This window comes from Ictalurus punctatus, chromosome 1, assembly GCF_001660625.3.
Source record: "Ictalurus punctatus breed USDA103 chromosome 1, Coco_2.0, whole genome shotgun sequence".
Lineage (NCBI taxonomy): Eukaryota > Metazoa > Chordata > Actinopteri > Siluriformes > Ictaluridae > Ictalurus > Ictalurus punctatus.
This window is the reverse complement of record NC_030416.2, coordinates 10,638,003-10,661,910: the sequence shown is the minus strand read 5'-3', so window position 1 is coordinate 10,661,910 and position 23,908 is coordinate 10,638,003. Positions and strand designations below refer to the sequence as shown.

The 23,908-nt window shown below is 43.2% G+C and overlaps 2 protein-coding genes across 2 annotated transcripts in view; one reads left to right on the top strand and one right to left on the bottom strand.

The window, feature by feature from the left end:
- The window catches only part of rabac1 (Rab acceptor 1 (prenylated)), a 10,739-nt gene extending 8,738 nt beyond the window's left edge, over positions 1 to 2,001 (top strand). The window contains exon 6 of the mRNA XM_017469528.3: positions 186 to 2,001. Coding sequence (XP_017325017.1) covers positions 186 to 289 — 104 coding nt within the window. The 3' untranslated portion in view covers positions 290 to 2,001. The remainder of the gene's footprint in view (positions 1 to 185) is intronic.
- On the bottom strand, positions 682 to 23,908 carry atp1a3b (ATPase Na+/K+ transporting subunit alpha 3b). Its single transcript, XM_017469503.3, has 22 exons — positions 23,567 to 23,908; positions 23,362 to 23,420; positions 10,038 to 10,154; positions 9,791 to 9,850; positions 9,277 to 9,480; positions 9,043 to 9,156; positions 8,766 to 8,900; positions 8,499 to 8,616; positions 7,909 to 8,177; positions 7,599 to 7,797; positions 7,236 to 7,480; positions 6,469 to 6,661; positions 6,068 to 6,380; positions 5,755 to 5,905; positions 5,055 to 5,223; positions 4,780 to 4,934; positions 4,569 to 4,692; positions 4,333 to 4,478; positions 4,101 to 4,231; positions 3,877 to 3,978; positions 3,553 to 3,644; positions 682 to 2,407 (listed from the first exon to the last, which is right to left on the bottom strand). The coding sequence occupies exons 2-22, from the start codon at positions 23,365 to 23,367 to the stop codon at positions 2,379 to 2,381; spliced, it is 3,072 nt and encodes a 1,023-aa protein (XP_017324992.2). The 5' UTR covers positions 23,368 to 23,420; positions 23,567 to 23,908; the 3' UTR covers positions 682 to 2,378.

The window sequence follows — 23,908 nt, the reverse complement described above, 5'->3', positions numbered from 1 at the left end:
AAGGAGAATAAAAGCCTTTGTAATCCTGCAAGGTCTTCCATCAATATGCATCGAGTTACAAGCCTTCTGCATCCTGGTGCTCATTTTTCTTTCTCACACCCTCTTTTCTGCCTCTCCTGCCTGACTCCTTTGACCTCATTGACCCCTCACCACCACGCCTGCCTAGAATCTACTCTTTTTTTTAGGTTGCCATAGTGATGACCTTGGAGAAAAGACTCCCTCACTGGCTTTAAATTATACTGCGGCAAAAGATGCCAGCGATCGATACTCCATTACAGTGGTGCAGTAAGCAGAGGGAGGGAGGGGATCCCACTGCAGTGCACTCACCAAGCATCTACAGAACTGTGTGTGTGTGTGTGTGTGTGTGCACTGATGCCAACTTCTGCAAGTCATGACTTAGTGCTGATACAGAAGCTTCTAGACAAAACCACAGACATCAGCATAATAACAGAGAAATCTTACACATTTACTGCCTTAGAAGTACTTCTGTGCTTTATAGATTATCCCACCAATATGATTTCCAGAAACACACACACACACACACACACACACACTCTAAGTGTTATGTTCATGTACACTGCAGATTTCTCGTTTTTATCTTAAGTAAAATCATTATTTAGGCTCAGTGACCCATTAACACACACAACCCGTGAGGGAAATAAAGACACAGATAGTTCTCGGTTGTATTAAATGTTCTAGATGTTTTATTGGTGTTGATTTCATTGCTTTCATACACATTTTCTCTACAATTTGCTATATTTAATGTTCGTCCCTTTCTTTAGTCTCACCCCCCCACACCTTTCTGAGATGGACACAGCCATAAGCCGACTGCTACAGCGCGCTGTCCCCAAGCATTCACACGCCCATACATACAACCTTTCTCTCTCTCTCTCTCTCTCTCTCACACACACACACGCACATTCACACAGCACAAGACCTGGGGCGCTCCACACACCAGACCACACGTGCGTTTCCTGATAAACCAACAAATAAAGGCCCCAAACACACCAGGTTCTCTGTAAATGACCTGTAGAAATCATAAACCAAAGGAAACTCTTCTGTTGTGTGGCATGGACGACTGTTCTATTACAGATATAATGCATTCAGTTCACTCAGGTGTGATCTAATAATAATAATAATAATAGATAACTTGTTTTGTTTTTAAAAAAAAAAAACAATACAGAGCGTTTGAGGGGAACGACAAGCGGAGCCTGGTGTGTTTGGAATCATAATGGCAGTAGAACCGGAAACATACCAAAAACATTAAAAGTACATCCTGATTCTATACGTAATACCTGATAACGGGTGTGTCCCTGTATCATTTGCATCTAGTTATAGACCTTTTTTTTTTTTTTTTACAGTCAAACATGCAAGAGAACCATTCTTTCTTTAGTGCTTTATGTATCCGTTGTGTTTTATTTAGTTGAATATTATTGTATATACGGTTTGCTTCTAAAACACACAATCTGAAGTTGGATTTGAAACAGGGTTAGCAGAGAACACAAAGACAGAGAAAGAGATAGAGAGAGATATGAAAAACCCATGTTTACGTTTTCATGCGGAAAGAGCCAACATGGTTCTCTCCATCTTCGATTAACAACAACAACAATGATAATAATAATAATAATAATAATAATAGAACAACCAGTCAGTGAACGACCCTTCCTTCCTTTCAAGGTAGCATCACAGCAAACTACAGTGAGAAAACCAAAAAGGACAATCGACATGATCGACGTCAAGAGAAGAAAAAAAAAAGGAAGGTGTGGACTTGTCTTCTCCCAGACAACAGGAGACAGCAGGAGTAATTGACCAGAGTGTACCGGTGTCAGCAGGTGGCGTCCCGCCGCAAGTCATGTGACCCACATACCCGTGTGCAATTGGAGGACAGGCGGTGGGAGGGATAGGAGGAGTAGAAAGGCATGGAGAAGGAGGCAGAAGAGGAGGCAGGTGGATGTGAGGAAGAAGCAGGGGGCTGGGAGCTTTGTTAGCAGAGCATACACACACACACACGCTCACACACGCTCCTGATTAGCACTGAAAGCTCCTCTCAGATCTACATAATGATTATGCAGATGCCATTGGTAAATATATAACAGACATTATGTGCACACCCGTGAAAAGTCATGCAAAGAGTAATATTCGGGGTGATGGGAGCAGCGCAGGGACTTGGACGGTCAAGAGTTTGGAAGCTGCTTTGTAGTTTTCTCTTTGGGACAGGCATGGTGTTGGCTTTAAGTTGCTGTCTCTTTGAATGGGTAGGGGTGGGGTGAGGTGGGGGGGGGGGGGTAATGGTTGTGCGTTTTGAACAGGGATAGAAGGATGAGGGGTAGAAGAAAAATGGAAGATGTAGGGGTGTGAGTAAAGAAGGAATTCGTCGATCAATAGTATGTCTCTCTTTCCACCCAACCTGCAAGAGAGAGAGAGAGAAGGGGAGAGAGAGAGGGAGAAGGGGGGAGAGAGGGGGGGGTGAGAAAGAGGGACGGGGAGAGGGAGAGAGAGAGGGAGAGAGTGAGGGAGGGAGAGAGAGAGGGGGAGGGAGGGAGAGAGAGAGGGGGAGAGAGGGAGAGAGAGAGAGGGGGAGAGAGTGAGGGAGGGAGAGAGAGAGGGGGAGGGAGGGAGAGAGAGAGGGGGAGAGGGAGAGGGAGGGAGAGAGAGGGGGGGAAAGGGAGAGAGAGAGAGGGAGAGAGAGAGGGAGGGAGAGAGAGAGAGGGAGGGAGAGAGAGAGAGAGAGAGGGAGGGAGAGAGAGAGGGAGGGAGAGAGAGAGGGAGAGAGAGAGAGAGGGAGGGAGAGAGGGAGAGAGAGAGAGAGGGGGAGAGAGGGAGAGAGAGAGGGAGGGAGAGAGAGAGGGGGAGAGAGAGAGGGAGGGAGAGAGAGAGAGAGGGGGAGAGAGGGAGAGAGAGAGGGAGGGAGAGAGAGAGGGAGGGAGAGAGAGAGGGAGAGAGAGAGAGAGGGAGGGAGAGAGGGAGGGAGAGAGGGAGAGAGAGAGAGAGGGGGAGAGAGGGAGAGAGAGAGGGAGGGAGAGAGAGAGGGGGAGAGAGAGAGGGAGGGAGAGAGAGAGAGAGGGGGAGAGAGGGAGAGAGAGAGGGAGGGAGAGAGGGAGGGAGAGAGAGAGGGAGAGAGAGAGGGAGGGAGAGAGAAGGGGGGAGAGAGGGAGAGAGAGGGGGGTGAGAAAGAGGGACGGATGAGAGGGAGAGAGGGGGGTGAGAGAGAGTGAGAGAGTGTCATGAAACAAAATGATATAAAATGGCACTTACTAATTATATGCTTCGTAAATTCCTTTGTACAGTTGAATAATTATATTATATAATTATTTTTTGTTGCAGGTACTGAAGAATATGCTTGAAACTTTTTTTTTGTTCAAACTGAATTAAAACCTGTGACTTTATTAGGGCTAGGTAGCGCTCTCAAAAAATGTTATTATTGAAACTTATTAAAAAATATATTTAATTAGCACACCATTATCATCACTTGTTAATACTCTAGTATAAATACATTTGTTTTTGTGTACATGTGTATGTGTGTGTTTGTGTTAAAAACGTGGCTATAAGTACCTCCAGGGTTTCGGCGCAGGAGAAGCTTTCGGATCTCGTCGTACACGAAGATTAGGAAACTATACGGGAATGCACAGAACCACCAGGAAGGTCTAGGGAACGGGTCACAGAGAGTTTAATATTCATACAATACAACTTGATTTTAAGTATAACATGTATAACACCATACCCAGCACATGTACATGTAGTTTTAAATGTGTATTCGTCATAGTTCTCTATTTATCCAGGTGTGTATATATATATATATATATATATATATATATATATATATATATATATATATATATATATATATATATATGTGTGTGTGTGTGTGAGACTCACTTTAGTGGGTACATCCTGAGTGCCACGTCCATGCCTGGGCAGTAGGATAGAAATGCAGCTAGAGCTGTCTCCTCAAACAGACCGAAGATCAGAATCTTATTCCTGTAAAAATAAAAAATAAATGTTTTTTTTAAAATAGATGTTCAGTTACGCTCTGGATACAGGCATACACTTTGCATATAAAGAAATGCAAGTGGTCAAACAGAAACAGTGTGTGGACTTACCTCATGCCCTGTTGGAACACAGAGTTACGCCTGGTCTTGCAGATGATTAGATCAGCCCACTGCACAACCACAATGCTAACAAAGAAAGCTGTGTGGCATGTGAACTCCACAATCTTTCTCTGCTCGTAGGTCTGACAATAACAAGCACAAAGAGATTCGTCAGCATCAATCCTAACAACTTGCACAACACACACACACACACACACAGAGAAACACAAATGTGTTGACTTACCCACTGCTGTCCATAGCTGTCTTCAAGGTCGTTGACGCTGCGGTCGTCCCAGGAGAGCCTGATGCCCACCAGATAAGAGGGAAGGAAACCGTTCTCAGCCAATATTACAAAGTAGGCAAAGAAACCTCCTAAGGCTTGGATCATACCTGCACACACAACACACGTGGTTATATTTGACTATATAGAAAACGCAAGACAGTGTCTATCTCTTTGCAGTATGTGTGAGTTAAACTAACCAATCTGTCCATAAGCGATGCTAATGAGACGCTCGTTGACCAGTTTGTCCCTCAGTGGGTTCCTGGGCTGCCTCTTCATGATGTCACTCTCAGCTGCCTCATAGGCCAGAGAGATGGCAGGAACCTAAACGGAGAAAGCCGTGTAAACGCTTGATACTTTATCCTGCATTTACTCATGAACGTGTGCGTGTGTGAGTGGGTTTGAACTCACCATGTCTGTGCCAAGGTCGATGCAGAGAATTGTGATGGTACCGAGGGGTAATGGGATGTTGACGATGATGAAAAAGAGGAAAGGGGTGATCTCCGGGATGTTGCTGGTCAGAGTATAAGCGATGGATTTCTTCAGGTTGTCGAAGATCAGGCGACCTGCAGCAAGAGTGAAATATATACAATACTGCGTATATGTATATATCATTCAGTTACTCAGTACAGGATGCTTTTATGCTCATTGTGAAGGGTTTGTTTTTATTCCTCTCCCTCACTCACCCTCTTCTACGCCAGTCACAATGGATGCAAAATTGTCATCCAGCAGGATCATGTCAGCAGCCTGCTTGGACACATCGGATCCAGCGATCCCCATAGCAACACCGATATCGGCCTTTTTCAGAGCAGGAGAGTCATTTACGCCATCACCGGTTACAGCTACAATAGCTCCCTGAGAGACAGGGAGAAAGAGAGAGAGAGAGAGAGAGAGAGAATGAGAGCGTGAGATTGAGATAGACTTGAGTTAACAAAATGATTAGGATGCCGAATCTGTGACCAAAGGCTATAGACATTGTACCATGTGCCCTAACCTGAACTATGAGTCTACTGTAGGAAAACGAGAGACATGGCTTTGAAAACTAAGATTAACTTTTATACTAAGTAGTGGATATCTTTGTTCATGATATAGGATATTTGAATACAAATGTGCCAGTGATTATCATTCATATCAACGTTATAGTTCTTGAGCATCTACCAGGAAACTGCAGCCAGTAATGAGGCTAAATCTGGTCTTGTTAGTAAGTATGATGATTCGAATCATTGAATCATTTCATTTGAATCTATTTTATTAAGAATCATGCAGCCATATTTTATATAGTAGTGTGGAAAAATATCCGCAATGGTGGGAAAACAAACAAATTCTGGCATCATGAGACACTTTGTGTGTGTGTGTGTGTGTGTGTGTGTGTGTGTGTGTGCACACCTGTCGCTGGCAGCCCTCCACAATAATGAGCTTTTGCTGGGGAGAGGTCCTGGCAAAGACAATTTCAGTATGGTTGCGCAGAATATCATCTATTTGCTCTTGAGACATGTCCTTCAGTTCTGTGCCATGGATTACACAGGCTTTGGCATCCCTAAAACACATAACACAAATGAACACAAGACAACACTTTTCTAGGTGTATTTGTATAAGGCATAAGGATGATGTGCATTTTAAGGTAACAATGCCGGTTGTTGTGAATGGACTGTGCAGGTGTGTGAGTGTGCTTTGAGAGTGATGTGTGTGCATTTGTTACCTGGGGTTGACCTGGCTGACTGGGATATTAAGACGAGCTGCAATGTCCTCCACTGTTTCAGTGCCCTCTGAGATGATGCCTACTCCCTTGGCGATGGCTTTGGCTGTGATGGGGTGGTCTCCAGTCACCATGATGACCTTGATACCAGCTGAACGGCACTTGCCCACTGCGTCAGGCACGGCGGCACGGGGAGGGTCAATCATGGAGATCAGGCCCACAAAGCACAGGTTGTCTGTTTGGAAGTTAACATCGTCTGTGTCGAAGGCAAAACCTTTAGGGTACTGATCCTCTGGCATTAAGCGGTGGCAGAAGCCTGTGATGTGGAACAGAAGAATGGTCATGGTTAAATGCACAGTATTATATACAGTCTCATATATCTTTTTTTTTTCTCGCTCTCTCACCCAGCACTCTCTCTCCCAGCCCTCCCAGCTCCATATAGGCGTTCTGAAAGGCCTCCTTCATCTCTTCATCCATGGGTTGCTCCTTGCCCTGTAGCATGATGGTAGAGCAGCGGTCCAGGATGCGTTCTGGCGCTCCCTTCATCACCAGCAGATAGCGGTTATCATTTGGGTCCTCGGTCTCATGGATGGACAGCTAAAGTAGAAATGAAGAGGTGGTGAGAGGAAATATAACAGTCTTCAAGGGTGGACAAATCAATAAACTCATTAGCCAGCCCAGTGGTCTAATCTAGTGGAAGCATCAATGTGCTACCCAGTCTCATGTTTTGTTTGCCCCGGAAACTAATAAAATGTAATAATATATAGTGAGGGAGTCAGCTAGTCAATTGTATTAATACAGACATGCATCTGAATTCCTGGGGAGTGGACAACTGTGTAGCCATCAGGAGACTATAGCCTAGTTACAGCATTTCATTAGTTTATTTTCAAGCTCTGTAGCTTACAATAATGACAATGCTGCGGCATACACATTCGCTATTGTTCTTCGTTCACTATATAAAGTAGACCCTCAGAAAAAGTTTCAGTTTGATGACTGTCCTGTTTATACCGGAGATATTTATGCTTATAATAGACGTATTTGGCTGTTGATAAGTGCCATGAGTGTTTATAGTTGCTGATTTGGCATTCGTTTGTGACATGGAGGAATGGATTTTAGGCCATCCTGGTTTTTTGTTGTTGTTGTTGTTTTTTGGGCTATTCTCAATACTGACCTGATATTTGTTAGTAGAGTTGAATGGGATCTCAGCTACTTTCTTGTTCTTTTCCCTCATCAGTTTGACAGACCCGCAGGAGAGCTCGATGCACTTCAGCAGGGCAGACTCGGAGGCGTCACCGGCCACGTCTCTCTTCAGGATTGGTAGACCGTCTTGGGCCGCTTTAAACACTGCCCTGTTACACAATGCCGCAACACGAGCCAGAGACACCCATGTCACCGAGGTCTTATCGAAGGCTGCGCCTGCAGAGGAAAAATCAGCGCTCTGATTAGGTGTAGAGCAGGTAGTATAAAATGAAATTTGAACATCTACAAGTTCTTGCTCTACATCCTAAAGCATTATGGGGTAACGTTCGCTAACCGGACTGGTCCTCAGTGGTGTCGGCCTCATGGATCTGGTTGTCAAACCACATGTGGGCCACAGTCATGCGGTTCTGCGTCAGGGTTCCAGTCTTATCTGAGCAAATGGTAGATGTGGACCCCAGAGTCTCTACAGCCTCCAGATTTTTCACCAGGCAATTCTTCCGAGCCATGCGCTTCGCTGTCAGGGTCAGACACACCTGCCAGACAAATGAGAAACAGAATTGCTTTTAACTGGGTGATTTTAGTGTAAATGTCACTTATATAGTACGTGTGCGAGTGCTATAGGTGCGTTTTATTTAAATGCTCACAGTGACAGTAGCCAGCAGTCCTTCAGGCACATTGGCCACAATAATACCAATGAGGAAGATGACAGCCTCCAGCCAGCTGTAGCCCAAGATGATGGACAGGATGAAGAAACTGAGTCCCAGGAAGACGGCCACACCTGTGATGATGTGAATGAAGTGCTCAATCTCCTTGGCAATGGGGGTCTTCCCCGTTTCCAGCCCTGAGGTCAGCGTGGCGATGCGGCCCATCACTGTACGATCACCGGTGCATACGACGATGCCACGGGCAGTGCCTGAGAAAAACAGACATAGAGACGTTATTGCACAATTATTCCACTGTATAGAAAGTCCCTAACATTACAAGGCGTGCACTTTTAGGGATAGTCCAGCCAGAAATCCAAAACTGTTAGTTAACGATGAAGGCAAACCAAGGTTAATTTATTATGGGCTGTACTATCCATTTAAAAATAGTACTCTGGCATTTTTCAACCTAATCTTTATATAATGCTACTGCAGCATACAGTATGTGTAGCTGTGCTCCTGTTAAAATGAGTAAGAGGATCAATGATTAAGTGAGTGATTAAGAGAGGGAATATTTGAAGGAGAGTCTGTACCCTCTACGCAGTTAGTGGAGAAGAAAGCGATGTTGCGGGTTTCCAGAGGATTGTCATGAGTGCAGTCGGGCGATCGCGTCTGTGGCTCTGATTCCCCAGTTAGAGAGGAGTTATCCACCTGCACAAATGAGCGGCGCACTTACTTCTTATTTCACCCATCAAAGCTAGCGGAACTGCGTGAGAATAGCATACAGATGTGTGGACACACATCTGTATGTGCTATAGTAATATGCAAGCACACAAAATCTATAGAGCATGCTTGTGTACCTTGCAGCCATGGGAGGATGTTATTCTGAGGTCAGCAGGAATTCTATCGCCTCCTTTCACCTCTACGAGATCTCCAGCCACGACCTCCTCGGCGTTAATCTGCATCTTCTCTCCTTCACGGATCACCAACGCTTGCTGTGTGTAGAGAGAATGTTACTCAGGAGGGTTCTATATCTGGATAGCGACTGCGCCATGCCGCTTGAATAGTGCTGTAAGAGCACAGACAGTAAGAGTATCTGAGGCTACCCTGTGTCTGTGGAGCACATTGTGAGGGTACCTGGGGCACCATGTTCTTGAAAGACTCCATAATCTTGGAGCTCTTGGCCTCCTGGAAGTAGGAGAAGCAGCCGGTGATGATGACTACAGCCGACAGCACAATACCTAGATACAACTGAGAGAAAGAGGACGCAGCGTTACTGACGTTATATCCATATAACGTTATAGCCATATTGAGTATCAGATCTGAAATTGTAAAAATGTATAGTTGTGTGTGCGTGTGTGTTTTGCGTACGTTGTCCCCAGCTGGGTCGTCCTCAGTGGCAGCCTGGATGGCATAGGCCAGGAAGCAGAGGATGGCGCCGGTCCACAGCAGGATGGAGAAGCCTCCGAAGAGTTGCCTGCAGAACTTCACCCACTCGGGCGTGGTTGGGGGAGGCGTGAGAGCGTTTGGTCCGTCCCGAATCAGAAACTCAGCCGCCTTGGCATTAGTCAGACCCTGGTGCAGAGAGAGCAAATGCATGACACTGAATAATATAATATTATTCATAGAGATTCGTGAAATGAAATATTAACGTGTTAACTAGCCACAATCAAGCTTGATCAGAATATTAACAGCCCACTATTGTCATCTATAATGTCCTTGCTGTATGTTTTTTATAGTGTGTCCACTCACAGGGAAGTGAAATGTACAGCATTAGCGTTTACTCATGTATGAAATGTGTGCACCAGTGAACTGGATTACACTGACACCTAGTGGACATTTTGACACATTGCGGTAGTTTGAACAGTGAAGGAGAGACGCTCACCTGTACTATGTCTGTCTGGAATTTCCGGCATACTTCTTCCACTGACATCTTGTGTTCTGTCTGAAAGAAAGAGTAACAAGTGACAGCTTCAAACCAGGGGGAGAAGAAGAAAAGTACTGCTTTTAGGAACACTCACGTGAAAATACACATTTCATGGCAAACATAATATCCGCTGACAAAGGAATTGTTCACTTTGTATGTGTGCGTGTATGTGTGTGTAAAAGCATTGTGAGATTGTGCATCTTACCAGAGGCACTTCTTTCTTCAGTTCATCCAGATCTTTTGCCGCATTTTTCTTCTTATTGGAGCCCTTATTGTCTTTGTCCTGCGTGGTAGCCACGCGGTAGCTGTCTGATCGCCCATACTGAAACACACATAACGCATGAGACACTTTGTCTACAAAATACTGTTGTAGACTGTTTTGTCTACAAAATCCTGAAGCAACAATGTGCAAATCATTCTCATTCATTGTCTATCATTGTCTATATAGATGCTAAAATTTGAACTACAACCTTGATGCTCTCTCTCTCTCTCTCTCTCTCTCTCTCTCTCTCTCTCTCTGTGTCTCCAAGACATATAATGAGTCATTATCTTTTTCAAGGAGTCTATAATTTGACTTGCTGCTTTGAACCGAAACATCAAGTTGTACTGAAACATCTGTATACTTCAAAAGCATGTTAATTCATGTACAGCTGCTTTGGACTTTATCAGGCTGAGAGATCAAAGATCAAAGAATGAGTACTCACTCTCTCTCTCTCTCTCTCTCTCTCTCTCTCTCTCTCGCTCTCGCTCTCTCTCTCTCTGTGTGTGTGTGTGTGTGTGTGTGTGTGTCTGGCACCCAAATGAGTCTGGACCAGGTGTGCACCATAAACCGAGGGGGAAAAATCGTAGTCAGCAGGAGGTTTGACTTAGTCGTGTGCACACCTCTCACGCAGATTAAGACAACTCTAATCATTAACGTTTGTCTAAACTATGATTTGCTTCTTCTCTACTAAAGTCGATGTCAGATGTCAAAATATGAGAAATATAATGGTCCTCTTCACTGAAGGTACCCAAACATTCGCCTTTTTTTTTTTTAAACTCTCAGATACATTATATCCGTATCTCTAAACCCCATTCCCATATTGTATGTGTGTGAGATTCTAGAAATCAGGTATTTTTTGGCCCTATTTCATTTGTTGTGCTATTAGACCTGGCACCATTAAAGAAATACTTCAGAGAGAAAAATAAATACATAAATAAATCGTCCTCTTACTCCAAATGCAGTCAGTCAGTCGAGAAGTTTGGTGTTCAATTAAAAAATGTTTTGTTTTTTTTTTTGAGCTACTAATTTTGCTAACTAGTCAGAGGAGTTTATAGTGACTACGTTTACATGCGCATCGGATTCCTAGATTCCGAATACGATGTTTATATGCGCACACGCATCTCCTTTATCTCTCCTTCCGGATGATCTTCTGTAACAAATTTCCGATTAAAACAGGCATATTCCAGGGGTGGGTATCAGAATTTGGGGAATCCGAATATTGTCTTAATCTGAATCGAGCAAACGGATCGCGGCGTTCACATGGCGACGCAATACTAATCAGAATATCGCCAGATTTCTATTAATATCATAATACCGGTGTGCACGTAAATGTAGACATTATCCGGTTTAGCGTCAGTTCAGTTGCATCCTTAAATCATCACTTTAAAGACATCATTTGGCTGCATAATGCTTAATGCCAAAAATCTGCACGTAAAAATGAAATACTCACAACGCAATCAAACTGAAACTATATTATCATCCACGCTGGAAGGATTGAAATTTTAACCAGCCAGATTAACTGTCTAAGTAGCCGATCACCTCCCATTTTCTCTCAGTTAATCACAGCTCGTTATACAGGTTAATTCAATCTGAGATTCTTTTTTTTCCCTTTCTATTAGGTCATTAGCATTCTTCTGGGACATTTCCTAATGCTAGCTAGCTAGTCTTTGTTTTATATTTATGCACTCATTCTAATATGCTATCACTTCTTTACTAACACCTCATTTCACAGAGACTTCACAGTTGATACGGAGAAGCTTCCTGTAAGGAGACATTCACGTAACATTAAACGGAAGGAGTCTCTGTAAGAGTCATTAAAACCAGGGAAACTTCAGGACTGTTCAGGGCTTTTCGGTAATGTACAAAGCTGCATTTTTTTTGGTGTCTTATTAACTTTAAGTCAAATGTCTTAAACGACAAGGCAAATGTGTGATGATTTAAACGCTAACATAATAAAATAACCTTACCGGCGGATTAGTTTAGCCTTTCGGACACTAAGCCGGGTTCAGCCTACGCACACACGTTTCCTGATCGATATCCAGAAGAGCCAGTATGTCATCCTCCAGGATGTGAGCTGCTATTTTAATGCACTGCGGATACGCGAAAGTGAATCGTCTTCCCGGAAAACCTCTCAGATGACAATGTGATTGTCTATGGATTTTCTTTGAGAGTTTTGAAGCAGCAGTTAACTTGTTACGTGGCCGCAGGATGACTGTGAATTGTGTTTATTTGGTGCATATTTACTTTGAATAAAATCAACAACAACAACAAAAAACACCTATTGTCTATACACAGGTAGAAATATTTCAGATCTAATTACTCGTCCATTTCTGAGATCATTAAGTAGAGATACAGTAGAGAAAACAAGTGTAAACGAGTCCGCGTTCTAAACACTGGAGACTCCTACTGCCCAGTGATGGACTAGGACATATTTACAGAATGACTAGTGTATAATGGGCGGAGTAACTTATTGAACCATTCATGTGCGCACATCAAACCACCAAATAAATTCTACCTTCATATCTATTCCTGTTTTATTATTCAACTATACTAGAGTGGATTCATGAGCCTATGTACTGCATAAATGTCCTGGTATAATGTTTGTGTGTATGCTGTAGGGGCATTTCGGGGTGTTTTTCATGATTTCAGATCTCAACCCAACACCTGTGAGAGATTTTGAAGTGACATGACAGCACCAGCACCAAAACTCCAACTGAGGGAATATCATTTGGAAAAACGGCATTCATCACTCCGTTGAATTTCCAGAGATTGGCCAAAGCACACTGAAGTCGTTGCACTTGTTGTGGCCCGACACCTTCCTTGCTTGATAGGAAAATTTACAATCAAGGTCCTTTCTCTTGTCGTTCATCGAAGGTATTATTATCCATTGTGCCACATGACGACTCCCTCATCTGGCCTATCGCTCTTAATTTCCCTATTGGACTGACCAAGGGCGCACCTGCTTACACCCACGCGTCGGCCATGAACGCATCCACGCCAAGCAGGTGACGTTCAATGAATAGAGAATGAGAAGGTGAGAAAGAGAGATGGATGGACAGACAGAGATAGAGAAAGAAAAAGAGGACAGATGGAAAGAGAGAGGAGCGTGGGGGAGGAGACACTGACAGACTGACAGCGATATCTGCTGAGATGGAGATCGCTGTAGAAGGAGGAACAAGGGCAGGAGGGATGAGAGAAAGAAGGAGAGCGAAAAAGAGAGATAAGAGGGAGGATTTTGTCATTTTCCTTCCAGTGTGGTAATTAGATATTGACCTGCTGCTCTGTCAGCGTGTGAGCTTGTTGCCAACAGCGATGGCATTTATCGCCTGATGGCTCTTACCAGCACACCACCTGGCCACTTCTAACTGGACACACACACACATACTCACACCTGAGCAATTTCAAGAAACTGCTGATCTATTTAGAGATTATACAGAGTTTATATATATATGGTTTTTCACACCATTATGTGTTAACTCTAGAAACTCCCAGGTGATCAGTAGTTTATGAAATTCTCAAACCAGCCCATCTGCTACCAACATCCTAGCCACAGGTAAAGTCACAGAGATCACACTTTTTTCCCCCCATTCTGATATTCGATGTGAACGTTAACTGAAGCTCTTGACCTGCATCTGTATGATTTGATGCATTGCGCTGCTGCCACATGATTGAACGATTGAATAACTGCATAAATGAGTAGGCGGCCATATTAAAGTGGATGGCGAGTGTAAATCTGTACGGAACTTATTTTACAGTTAAAGGTGCCGCTGACTGCAAAATGTTACCGGTCTCAGAGGTGAGAAACTGGTAACCACAAAAACTGGAAGGAAATGGGGGTTAAAACAGTGACTAAAAGTGACATCATGTGGGCGGCTGTGGATCAGGTGGTAGGGCGGGGTGTCCACTAATCGTAGGGTTGGCGGTTTGATTCCTGGCCCACGTGACTCCACATCCCGAAGTGTCCTCGGGCGAGACGCTGAACCCCGAGTTGCTCCCGATGGCAAGTTAGCGCCTTGCGTGGCAGCTCTGCTACCGTTGGTGTGTGAGTGTGTGTGTGAATGGGTGAATGAGAACCAGTGTGAAGCGCTTTGGATAAAAGCGCTACATAAATGCAGACCATTTACCAGTTACATCAATAAAAGTTTGCAAGTGAAGACCCCTAACCCACACTTATTTAAGGTAGAGCGTTCAGCCTTTCTCCAAAACACACACAAAAACACGATTGAGAAGTAAGAGAAGAGGAGAATAGTGACTCTTTCCCTCTGTCATTAAGGTTGAAGCAGTTCCATATGGTATCGGACTGCAGTGGGTATCGAGTGAGAATTGACTCAGGCGATGATGCACCAGGGGTCACAGAGAAGTGGATGACTCAAATTGGGTAAATTTGTTGTGTATGAGAGGTGTTCGCTAATCTTTGTGGATTTCCTTCAGCATATCGTTATTACCAGGAAATTACCAGCAACAACGGTAATGATTTCTGTGTCCGTGTGATACCTACCATAACCTACCAGAACTGGTCTTTGAGAGAACCAGAGACCACGGGCTGAAATTACATCCTGGCATATTTCTACCGACTGACTTGACACACACACCTTTACACCAATGGACTGTTTCCTGAACTCTGATAACTAATTATTGATGCTCCTGTAACTGGAAGCTTCGGTTAGTCCAGAGTGTGTGTGTGTGTGTGTATATATATATATATATATATGAAATATACAGAAGAGAGCACTAAAACTGGGGAATCGTATCATCTTTGGAAGTGAGTCATGGTGGAGTCGGCTGAAACGCATTGCGACAGTGAGAGAGAGAGTGAGACAGACTGACAGAGAATGAGAGAGAAAGAGGGAATGAAGTACTTCCTGATACAGAAATACATATAGATAATGTTTAGTCATCATCATGGGCTGTACATGCAAATGGAAAGCTGGTGAAGGAAAAAACTATAAACCACAATGGGCCCGATTATGCGCACAACTTAATGTTCGTTATTGTCACTATTTCAAACTACGCTCTAAATCACATGACCGTTTAAGTAGTCGTTCGTTTTTACTTGTTTATTTTCACGAGTGCTTACAGTATATCCAGTATTCCTGTATGCATGTCAACCCCGTGAGCATTTAGAGCTGATCTGCTTGTTAGTGTTTGTGAAAAATAAGTAGCAATTCATCCAATATTCAAAGGTAACAGAGCTGACATATTAGACTTGTACCTCTTAGTCAAATATAAAACTTCATAAATAGTATATTAGATATATTAGGAAAAACTTACTTGCTATTGTACCATTGTCTTCCTGACAAGAGATGATGACTTCCTGTGAATCGTGTTACTTGAGCATTGTTTCATTATGTTGTAATGGGTTTGTTTGTTTTTTTTCAAATGAGTTACAGGGCTGACATGGAATTACAAGATGTATTTTTAAATAGCATATTGATTTTTTTTTTTTTTAAGTGTACATTTAGACGTTATACAGATTTGTATGTATAAAGAGGTATACATAAAATGTGAAGTTGATAACTGGTAAGCCTAATAACGTTAAAAGGTCGTACCATCCATCCATCCATCCTCTATACCGCTTATCCTTCATGGTCGCAGGGAACCTGGAGCCTATCCCATGAGGCATGAGGCACAACGTGGGGTACACCCTGAACAGAGTGCCAGTCTATCGCAGGGCACAATCACATACACACTCACACACCCATTCATACACTACGGACACTTTGGACACGCCAATCAGCCTACCATGCACGTCTTTGGACTGGGGGAGGAAACCGGAGTACCCAGAGGAAACCCCCGCAGCACGGGGAGAACATGCAAACTCCGCACACATGCTAACCACTAAGCCACCGTGCACCCTAAAAGGTCATACCAATGGACCAATTTCAATTCCATTTCAAAGCCAATTTCTTCACAGTATGCCTTATAAAAATGTTTTCACTCTTATACTTGTATGGTTTAAATGTTGTATTATATTATGAAGTGCCTTGAAGCGTGCAGCATTATTCTAGGTGTTGACATAATTACAACTCAAACAGGAAGTCAAGGGACATATTGAGTGACTCCTCCACCTTTCTTAAGCGTTTACTTTACCTCACAGCCAAGGTTAAGCTGTACTTGACAGTTAGTACCATGGATTTGTATAATGTTGGGGGCGGGACACTTCAGATTCTAGAGAGGATTTGATTGGACAGAAAATCTGATGATAAGATAAAGTGCAGAACGATGTCACCAAAATTGTTAAGCCGTATTGGAGATAGAGGGAGACTGTACATTTTAAATGCATATACAGTGCTGTGAAAAAGTATTTGCTCCCATCCTGATTTCTTCTTGTTTTTGTGTATATCTCATACTAAATTGTTTCAGAATTAAAACAAAATCAAAGGCAACCTGAGTAAACACAGTTTACTAATTTAATAGTTTTTAAATGATAATGTTATTTATTGAAGCAAAAAAGTTTTCCAATACTAACTGGGCCTGTGTGAAAATGTATTTGCCCCCGTGGTTACTAATTCCCCAAATCTATGAAACTGCATTCATAATGGGGTTCAGATGGACTAGACGCAACCAGACCTGATTACTGCAAACCCTGTTCAATCACATCTACACTTAAATAGAACTTTTTCAACAGCATGAAGTTGTTTAAAAGCTCTTACCCAGTAACACACTAGTTGTTGTTAAGAAGTTGATTGAAATACATCAGCCTGGGAAAGGTTACAAAGCTATTTCAAAGGCTTACAAAGCTATTTCAAAGGACCACAGTGACAGCCATTATCCCCAAATGGAAAAACTCGGCACTGTAGCGAACCTTCCCAGAAGTGACCAACCTTCCAAAATTCCTCCAAGAGCACAGGAACTATTTATCCAGGAAGTCACAAAAGAGCCAAGAAGAACATCAAAGGAACTACAGGCCTCTCTTGCATCAATAAAGGTCACTGTTCAGGACTCCACTATCAGAAAGACACTGGGCAAAAATGGCATCCATGGAAGAGTGGTGAGGGGAAAACCACTGCTAACCCAGAAGAACATTAAGGTTCATCTGAATTTTGCCAAAACACACCTTGATGATCCTCAAAACTTTTGGGAGAATGTTCTGTGGATTGATGAGTCGAAAGTGGAACTGTTTGGTAGACAGGAGTCCCGTTACATCTGGCGCAAACCAAACATTGAATCCCACAAAAAGAACATCATACCTACGGTCAAGCATGGTGGTGGAAGTGTGATGGTGTTGGGAGGCTTTGCTGCTTCAGGGTCTGGGCAACTTGCAATAATTGAGGGAAACATGAATTCTGCTCTCTAGAACATCCTAAAGGAGAATGTCCGATCTTCAGTCCGTAAGATGAAACTCAAGCGCAACTGCATTCTGCAGCGAGACAATGATCCGAAGCGTAGGAGTTAATCCAAGTCGTAGAAGTAAGTGAAAGACTGATCTATAGTTATTGGAAGCGTTTGGTTGCAGTTATTGCTGCTAAAGGTGGCACAACCAGATTTTATGTTTAAGGGGGCAATTCATTTTTCAAATTGGTGACAGGTGTTGGATAACTTTTTTTTTTTTTTTTTTGCTCCATTAAAATAAATAAGTAAATAATTTAAAACTGTATCGTGTGTTTACTCGGGTTGCCTTTGTTTCACGTTGTATTTCGTCTGAAGATCTAAACCTATTTAGTATGAGATATACACAAAAACAGAAGAAATTAGTTTACTTTTCAAATACTTCTACACAGCACGGTATCTTCTAAATACAAATTGTATCATTGTTTTCGAGCACACAAGCCTATAGATAACCTTAAGGCCAACATATCCGTACTAAGAGACACAAAACTGCCATTTTAATTTCATGGAGACTTTAAACACACGATAATACTGTATTTAAAGTGGAGAATTCATCTATGACGGTTTTAATGCTGAAAAGAAAAGATTGCACCGAATTACTGGTTTGAGTTTTTTTTTTTTTTTTTCTGTTTTCTTAGTTGCATAAGGTATTTACCATTTCTGGATGTTATTGCCTGTAGATTTGTCCCCGTAACATCAGCTACCCTGAATAAACATGTTCAATACATATTCTCGGAATAACTCGGCTTCATAATTCTGAATGTGTTGGAATTCATACGAATGGTTACGGTTGGAGCCGTTTCATTTCCTCATGTCCTTTTGCTAAGGTTGAGCCTTTTCCTACGGCCCAAGATATGTCATATCTAATTATTTTCTATGCAAAGCAAAGATGCTGAAGGCACAGTCCAACACCACCCTTGATTAGCTGCTCATGGAGCATGAATCAGCATGTGAACTAGCGGCAAGTCCATGAAGCAGTTCCCTCCCGTCCTCAAAACCTTAGACACTTAGGATTTTCACATTTGCAAACTTTTAACCTATTTCGATTCGATCACGTGTTTAAGGATTAAACGTTAATTCGGTGTTAACGTTTCATGACCTTAGTTTTATAACGTCCTATCTGGGTTAAAAATGAATGGGAGAATGGAGCTTATATAACAGTAAGGTCACGATTTTCCTTCAACGTCTAGTGGGAGCTTTAGCTGTAAATTAGTGCTAGTGCAGAAAAAACAGCGACACTGCCCCTAGAGAGCGAAAGTGTGTGCGTGTGTGTGTGTGTGCGCACCGTGCGTGAGTGCATAGGTGTATTGTGTGCACTTATTATTATTACAGCAGACATGCCCACACTGCTCCAGATGATGTATACACGGCGTGAGCAAAAGGAAGCAGGGAAAATCTGTCCGTGACATCCAGAATCATTCGTCCCTGAGACTGACATGGTTCTCATGAAAAAGTGGCAAGATTTTGTTTGCCTAGCATGTGTGTAAATACGTATATGTGTGTGTTTTTGAATGCTGGAACGTCCTTGGGGCCATATGTTTTGGACTCTGCTGTAAGTTATGATAGAGCTGCGCGAATACAGATTGCGTAATCTGATTAGGAAAGATGAGGATTAGCTCGCACTTCATTCCCTAATCGCTCACTTCGCATTATACCCTGACACCCATTATTTCTGACACCCGAACTGAGTGACCCTAGGAAATCTCTTAGTAGATACACACACTAATACTTTAAGTCTTGTACGCACAGCAAATACAAACAAAAACAAATCAAACCTGGTCTGACAAAGAATACACACAGCCATGTGTGCTCTATGCAATTAATGAAAACCCAAGGCTAAATCTAAAATCCTTCTTAATGCATTACCTCCTCTGTCCCCTCCTCCCCTCCCCTTTCAGCCCAACTGTCCATCTGTCCGTCCAGCCATCCATTCATCCTCAGTCTAGCAGCTTTGCTAGAATTTAGGCCCTATGTGTTTACATGCTCACGACTAAATCTGCATGTTGACACAGAATATAGTTGATAAAATATGTCTATGTTTTCAGGGCGGCATGGTGGCTTAGTGGTTAGCATGTTTGCCTCGCACCTCCAGGTTCGAATCCCGCCTCTGCTCTGTGTGCACAGAGATTGCGCGTTCTCCCTGTGCTTTGTGGTTTCCTCCCCCGATACAAAAAAGATGCATTGTAAGCTGATTGGCATTTCCAAATTGTTAATGTGTGTTTGACTGTGCCCTGTGATGGGTTGAGTTCAGGGTGCCCCAAGTTCCCTGGGATGACCCCATGACCCCAAATAAGGTTATAAGCGGTATGGAAATGGATATGTTTTCATTGGTTCCAATGGAAAAGGAATTGCTTGAGATCTCCCCTGCGTCACTCCCTTGCGTCACTGACACACACACACACACACTCACACGAACACATATCACTTTCTCTCAGTTTCTCAGTCGTCTTCTTCACCAGGACCTGACACATACACCTGAATCAAATTGTTTTGTTTTTATGCCAAATCATACTCCACATGACCATCCCCACTGACCTGCCATTAAGTAAAAGAGAACAAGAACCAACAGATACAAGTGTAAAGTTCCTCTATGAAAATATTTTCTATGTTTGATTGAAGTGCATCTCAAGGTACAAAAGCGTAGCATGAATAAATCATGCCGTGCTGAGCAGGGAACCGGAGCCGAGCCCTCGGATAACCTCCCGTAGACACCGGTAATCTCACCGCACCACTGACCTTCTGGGTAGCGCTCAGCGCCGGAGAAACTGTAGGAGGGGGTAATCCTACCTTGGGAAACTGAACACATCCACACACATAATTCAGACACAATTCCCGATAATAAACCCCAAATGAACCAGTCAGCTGACTTAATAACCTCCACAATGACCACATGCTCTCCCTAATTCATTGGATCTAGGCTTCACTATTCTTTTATCTATAATGAATGCAATGTTCGGGGTTGAGAGGTATGATCATCATGAATCTGGATTTAGCAGGCAGACTGCTGGAGATTCACGTACTAGATGCAGACTGCTGGAGATTCACGTACTAGATGCAGACTGCTGGAGATTCACGTACTAAATGGAGGATATAGATGCCAAATCAATAAAAAAAACAAAGATGTTATATTAATTCACTGACTGATTAACACTCAGTTGTTTTACAGACAGGTTTATTGCTGCAAGTTAAAAAAAGGAGGCGGAAGCACTGAGAGGGTTGTCAATCAATGCTCTCTAAACCAAGCACTCTGACTGGTTGCTGCTGTCACTGTGACATAAAACATAATCTCGACATGCTTCTTCTCAACAGCCTCACTTTGAAAAACAAGGCCACTTTAACTTGAAGGTCATCTTTATGACATGAGTTTCCGACACTCGATGCTAATTTTATCCAACAACATAATGGCCTTACAATGACTGAGTCAGTAATGAAGAATGATTCCGTCTCTCTAAGAAGTCCGGATCGTACTGTCCCACTTTAACAAACCCCAGTTGTCCTCACCCGAGTGTGAGGGAGAGACACCTGAGTACATATCAACTGTGGAAACGTGAGCTCAGCTCAGGTGGAACACTGCAACATGATCCCTTCCTATCTCTCTTCTAACCCCTCCCCCTCCCCCTCCCCGCCCATACTTCCTCCTGTCCTCTACCTCTGCCTGCGCCCCCTACCCTTTGTCTCCTCACACACACACACACACTTTTTTCTTATTATTCTTGTCAGGACCTTCCAGTGAAATCATTATTAACGGTCGAATTTTCCCCACAAAGTCACAACTCTCAGATATTCAGATATTTGTATATTTGTCACCCCACGCGTGTCCTGTGTCTGAAGTTTAACTGTAACAGAATATACAGTAACTCTAGCTCTCCTCTCTCTCCCTCTTGTTTCATAGTCGAAATTAATCTCATTGCATTCCCCATAATATATGGGGTTTTAAAAAAAATTATAATACATGCATGATCCTCAGGTTATCCTACACAATTCAGACTGCCTAAATGTCTCCTTACGTAAGTGCACTTCCTAGTCTATAAATATCCAGTGCACTTTATGTCCATTATGTCTCGGTACAATCCGTCCATCGGTCATGCACAGGGAGTTTCCACTGGCTTGGCCACGCCCCCTGCTCGACGCAGACCGGCAGCACTGCGTCACGTCACCGCGCGCGCTTCCACACAGGGAGAGAGAGAGAGAGAGAGAAAGAGAGAGAGAGATGGTCGACAACGTGAATAACCCGGTGATGATGATAAAGCAGAGACGCTTATAGGCCTATCAGCGCGCGCGTCCTTCTGCATCTGCTGCCTTTCTGTTGCTCACACATAGACAAAGCATGACTCGGCAGATATTGTGCGCGTAATCACTTTACCCTGCGCCCTTGGAGCATTGCTGATACCGTCGTTTTGCCGCAGTGGCACTAGACACCCAGTTTGGACATTTATGAGTTTGAATCTTATAAACGCACCATTATAGACAAGGGTTGAAATGCGCCATGCATGTGCGCAAAGTCCTGGCACTTCTCGGTTTTTATGCGTCATGACACCACGATGTCCCAAGCCGCATAACCCCGGAAATAATAACAAGCCTATGGCATGACGATTGTATTAATACTTCTCATACTGTTAGTGTGAGAGGACGTAATGCCCTTGCGGGAAGGAAAATTATAGAATTCAGCTCCATTCTCCTTCTGACCAAAATAATAATAATAATAATAATAATAATAATAATAATAATAATAATAATAATAATAATAATGCTGTGTTGGTTTGGACACGCTGTTCAAATGAGGTCGCGTTTCTGATTGGCTACAGGCCGCGTGCGCTGTTTGACGCAGTGGCACACGCTCTTTCACCACTCCGTGCATTATCCGCAGAGGAGAAGAAATTCAAGCAGTTTCGATCTGCCCAGCGAGGACGTAGTATCGCTCAGATTCCCCTGAACGCTCTCTTATGTAACACGTTAACCGGCGGGGGGGAAAGAAGCCCTGGAGCGCAGTGATACCCGGTAACCGCATTATGACGCGCGAGCGTCAGCGGATCACCACTGCTCCCAGAACGCGCACCTGTCAAGTGTTACTCCAAAAGACACGAGTATGCGAAAATCCTCACTGTGCAGGATGAATGAGCTATAAGGCAGATGAGGTTTGAAAAAAAAAAAAAAAAACAAACTCAGAAGTTTGCAACTTCTGATTTATTTATTACTATTATTATTTTTAAACGAGACGACACGAGTGCATGAGTAAAGAGGATGAGAGCGATTTAAGCAGAGGACATCCGGTCGTACCTGCGCAAATTAAAACAGAAGGGAGGATGGGGGGGAAATCTACAGCCTGTACAAGCGCAAGGGCACTGCAGGTGATTTAAAAATAAATAAATAAATAAATAAAAAATGTGCAAAAGATGATGAATTGAGGGAAAGAGCTCGAGCGTAAGCAGATGCTGCTCTGCTGATAAATAAATAAATAAATAAATAAACAGGTTACTGATATAACCAGCATTTCATATACAAACCATAACGATATGCTACAGGAACAAGGGTTCCGGGTCCGAATCACTAACCGGGACAGGGGTGTTAAAACGTACACATATCTAGCTTAGAGATTTATTTTTTTTATTTTTTTTTAGTTGTTTTTTTTTAGTGGACATTCCTGTTCTCTCTCTGAAGTGGGCTTTTCCTGTATCATTCCGTCTAGTCGCAGTCTGAGAGGTAGAAAAAGTGAAAATCCGCATTACAGTCAATGTCATTCAGTCACAGCTCAGCAGTGACATTGCAGTTCATCTGGATCGGAACACAAAGTTCTGCGTCTCTTCTAGCCATCTAACACACTGTACTACACTGACAACGCCATTCAGCCTCTCTTTATATAGGCTAGTGCCAATTATAGGCGTTATTTCTTTATTATAATAAAAAAAAGTAGGCTAAAGCTGGAGATGTTGGTTCTTACCCCCATGGTTGCGCAGTCAGTCGGCTGTCTTCAGCTGGTACAGTATGGAGATGTCAGCCCTTTAGAATGTATGAGAGGGGAAATTTTGACTTTTTTCTTCTTCTTGTTGTTGTTGTTTTCTTTTCTTTTCTTTTTTTTTTTTTTTTATAAAAGAGTATACAGAGAGGTAAACAAGTGCTCTAGTGTATGAGTTGAGGAGCCTCACCGCGGTTTAGTTTTCAAAGTTTGGCCAGGATGTGAAATAAAGTCGTTCACAAAGCTTGAACAAGACTAAAAGCGAATTAAAGAAATTACTAAATGTGTGTTGGGGGGGAATCAGAGAGCAGGGCAGTGCCGGTTCTTCAGGATGCCGGTCTCGTGCGCTGCTCTTGAGGTGAGGTAAAGCCGGCAAAGACTAAGAAGCCGCACTGTCCCGGTTCTGTGGGGGGGTTTTTCATGGGCTTTTGTGTCCTTCCGCCTGCAAGCCGCAGCACACCCCTTTGAAACCTGCGCAATTCCGCCTCAAAAAGCTGCGCCGGTTGATGCGAGTGATGCGCAGCGGTTTTAG